Source organism: Andrographis paniculata, unplaced genomic scaffold (assembly GCF_009805555.1).
Source record: "Andrographis paniculata isolate CXL003 unplaced genomic scaffold, ASM980555v1 Contig21END, whole genome shotgun sequence".
Lineage (NCBI taxonomy): Eukaryota > Viridiplantae > Streptophyta > Magnoliopsida > Lamiales > Acanthaceae > Andrographis > Andrographis paniculata.
Window position 1 is genome coordinate 4169151 of NW_026137502.1, and position 3428 is coordinate 4172578.

Genomic DNA, 3428 nt, shown 5'->3' on the forward strand with positions numbered 1-3428 from the left:
ATCAATCGGTCAATCTCATGATTATTATTTCATATGGTTAATTACAAACAAGATCAATTCTATAATTTTATTATACACTTTTTAAGGATAATTAGCTTTGCGTATGAGAAAAAATAATTAATAGAATGATAGTAAAGACCGTGTTACAAGAAAACATAACAAGAAAGGCTTTTGCAAATGATAAAGATGATATTTTTTAGATATATATTTCATGCGTTAATTATACGATTACAGTGTACTTATAAAAACTAACAAAATAATTCGGGAGTACAGATTCTGCCTTGGCAGAGCATAAGAAGAGTCTATACAAATATTAAAATAGTACTTTTCGAGTATATATTTGATACTCTATTATACAATCATAATGATCTTATAAAAAAAATCGATATAATTAATTTTCTTTTGAAGAAAGCACGGGGAGAAGAACCATAAAGTACGGATCTAAGCGGAAGACGACGACGACAACCCCATCGGCAATCCGCTCCACTTCTCGTCTCATCACCGGTAAACTTTCTAGAAGGCCACCCGTCATGGATGATAATAAAGTTTCTAATTCAAATTAAATAGACTTAAAATCAAATCCATGGGAATAAATGCCAATAAAATATTTTGATTTGTAAAAAATACAAATCAATTATATGCACTTGATAAAAGGAAGTTGTGAGCCAAAAGAAGATACAGATGCCACAGAAAATGTAAAATGAGAAAATTACTTATTTTACCATTCAATTTAATATTATCAGTTGAAATAATATGGTGAGGGCATTTTAACTCAAGTGATTTGATTATATATATTTTTTATTTTGTGAAATAAAATAAATATTTTTCATAAAAATCATGTGCCTCCAATAATTATGTTTTTTATTTGAAATAAAAAAACGAATATATATATAGTGTTTTCATCAAATAATTTTTTGGACATCCGATTAGTACTATAAAAAATACTCTCTTCATCTGCCACCAATGTTAAAAAAAATAAAAAATAAAAAGTTCAAAGTGAACTTTTTTTCTTTTTTATCATTATTGTATTATCTATAAAATATTAATATATTAAAATTCACATAAAAAAATAAATAATTATATTTGTACAAGACGAAAAGAGTATACAAATATATTTACACAAAATATTAGTATATACCTATTTACTTAAAAAAAAAAAAGTTAACAATTTCAATATAAAAAATTATTTATTGTATATTGCTAATTTTCATTTTTAACATTAAAAAAAAAAAAAAAAGAAAGCTTCAAACACAAAACAAACACACCAATCTTTTGTTTTATTTTATTTTATTTTATTTAAAAAACGCATTTTCTGTACAATATATAGATATATTTGCCTGACTTATGGGGAATTCCCAACTCCACTAAAATCTTCTCCGGCGACTCATTCCCCAATTTTCCGACGATGTCCATACGACACCCATTGCCGGCGCTCGACACTCACGCGCCGCCGCTTCTATTACTCTTCCTACTCGCCGTACCCGCCGCCTGCTGGCGGCCCTGGCCGACCAACTCCACCGCCGCCGACCACCTCTACGGCGGCTCCAAAAAGTACGAAGGCTCGTCGGAATTCGTCCATCTGAAATACCACATGGGCCCCATCCTCACCGCCGACATCACCGTCTACCCGATTTGGTACGGCGCCTGGCGGAGCAGCCAGAAACGGATAATCCGGGAGTTCATAACCTCCATCTCCGCCGCCGATTCGACGGCGCCGTCCGTCGCCGGCTGGTGGCGAACCGTCCAGCAGTACACCGACCAGACCGGCGCCAACATTTCGAGAACCGTCCGGCTCGGCGAAGAAAAGTCGGACCGGTTTTACTCGCAGGGGAGGAAATTCACGCGGTTATCCGTACAGTCGCTGATAAAATCGGCGATCTCCGCCTCCACGCGGCCGCTGCCGGTGAACCCCAACGGCGGCGTATACCTCATCCTCACCGCCGGCGACGTTTACGTCCAGGATTTCTGCAACAACGTCTGCGGATTTCATTACTTCACGTTCCCGTCGATCGTCGGGCACACGCTGCCGTATGCCTGGGTCGGAAACTCCGGCCGGCGGTGCCCCGGCATCTGCGCGTATCCGTTCGCCGTGCCGGAATTTATTCCGGGGCTGAAGGCGGTGAAATCGCCGAACGGCGACGTCGCCGTCGACGGAATGGTGAGCGTAATCGGGCACGAAATTGCGGAGCTATCCACGAACCCGTTTATCAACGGTTGGTATGCGGGTCAGGACCCGATTTTTCCTGTGGAAATAGCGGATTTGTGCGAGGGTATTTATGGTACTGGAGGCGGTGGGTCCTACACCGGACAGATGATGAACGGTAAGGATGGTGCCACGTATAATATGAATGGGATCAGACGGCGGTTCTTGGTCCAGTGGGTATGGAATAATATGTTAAATTACTGCACTGGCCCTAATGCACTTGATCAGTAAGTGAGTATATCTCGTTTTGTAAGGACGTGTTTGGCTTTCTCCGAAACTTGATTTTCAATTTTCTTTATATTATTTTTATTTTTATTTTATTTTTCTGATTTTGCTGGTGGATGATAATTCAATTTTAATACTGTATTTAATAAACTCGATTAATTTAATTTTATTAAATTTTAGTAAAAAATAAAAAAGTTGCATGCACGCGTGCCGTACGTCTACCTCCGTGTGTAAGTAATAGAAAAGGACAAAATTTATGGTCGGGAAGGGGCCCATCTTGTAATAGATTTGGCACATCCCAAGACTGTGTTTTATTAGTGGGCCCATCCGCATCGGGATCTCAACTATTTGACCAATTTTTTTAATTAATATTTAATATATATATTTTTATTTATGATTTGAAAATATTTAAAAATTTATTGTAATTATATAAAAAAAATTGAAATTAAATTAAAACTAAAGTGGTGTCTTTTTTTTTTATTCATGTAATTTGAATTTTTTTTAAGTGTACTTTCTCTTCAAATATATATAGGATATGTTTGCTTAATAGTTTTAGAATATATGATTATTTATAAATATTATTAAAAAAATATAATATATATAATAAATATATTTTATTTTTTAGAAATTAATAATTCAACAATAAATATTTTTGGTGTGAAGTAATTTCTCCCACCATACGAAAAATAATTTCTATATATTTTTCATATTTGTATTGCTTAATACAAAGAATAAATAATTATACCAATAGCATTATAGACAAAATGATAATTTTACCCAAAATCTAGTTTGTTTAGTGAAATAATTTGAAGATATATATATTTTTATATTAATTATAAATAATTATTTAAATAATATAAAAATAATAAATGTATATATAATATATTAAATATTATTATGTTATCTCTCGAATAGTCCACCACAAACTATCAAATCATTATTTACCGGACTGTTAAAAATAAGATAAAAGTTTATATCGAATCAGTTTATGAGGTTCTTT

At 34.2% G+C, this 3428-nt stretch overlaps 1 protein-coding gene across 1 annotated transcript; it reads left to right on the forward strand.

The window, feature by feature from the left end:
* The first annotated feature begins 1329 nt into the window (after positions 1-1329).
* Positions 1330-2603, forward strand: LOC127244956 (protein EXORDIUM-like 3). Its single transcript, XM_051265570.1, has one exon. The coding sequence runs from the start codon at positions 1406-1408 to the stop codon at positions 2432-2434; it is 1029 nt and encodes a 342-aa protein (XP_051121527.1). The 5' UTR covers positions 1330-1405; the 3' UTR covers positions 2435-2603.
* The last annotated feature ends 825 nt before the right edge of the window (positions 2604-3428 follow it).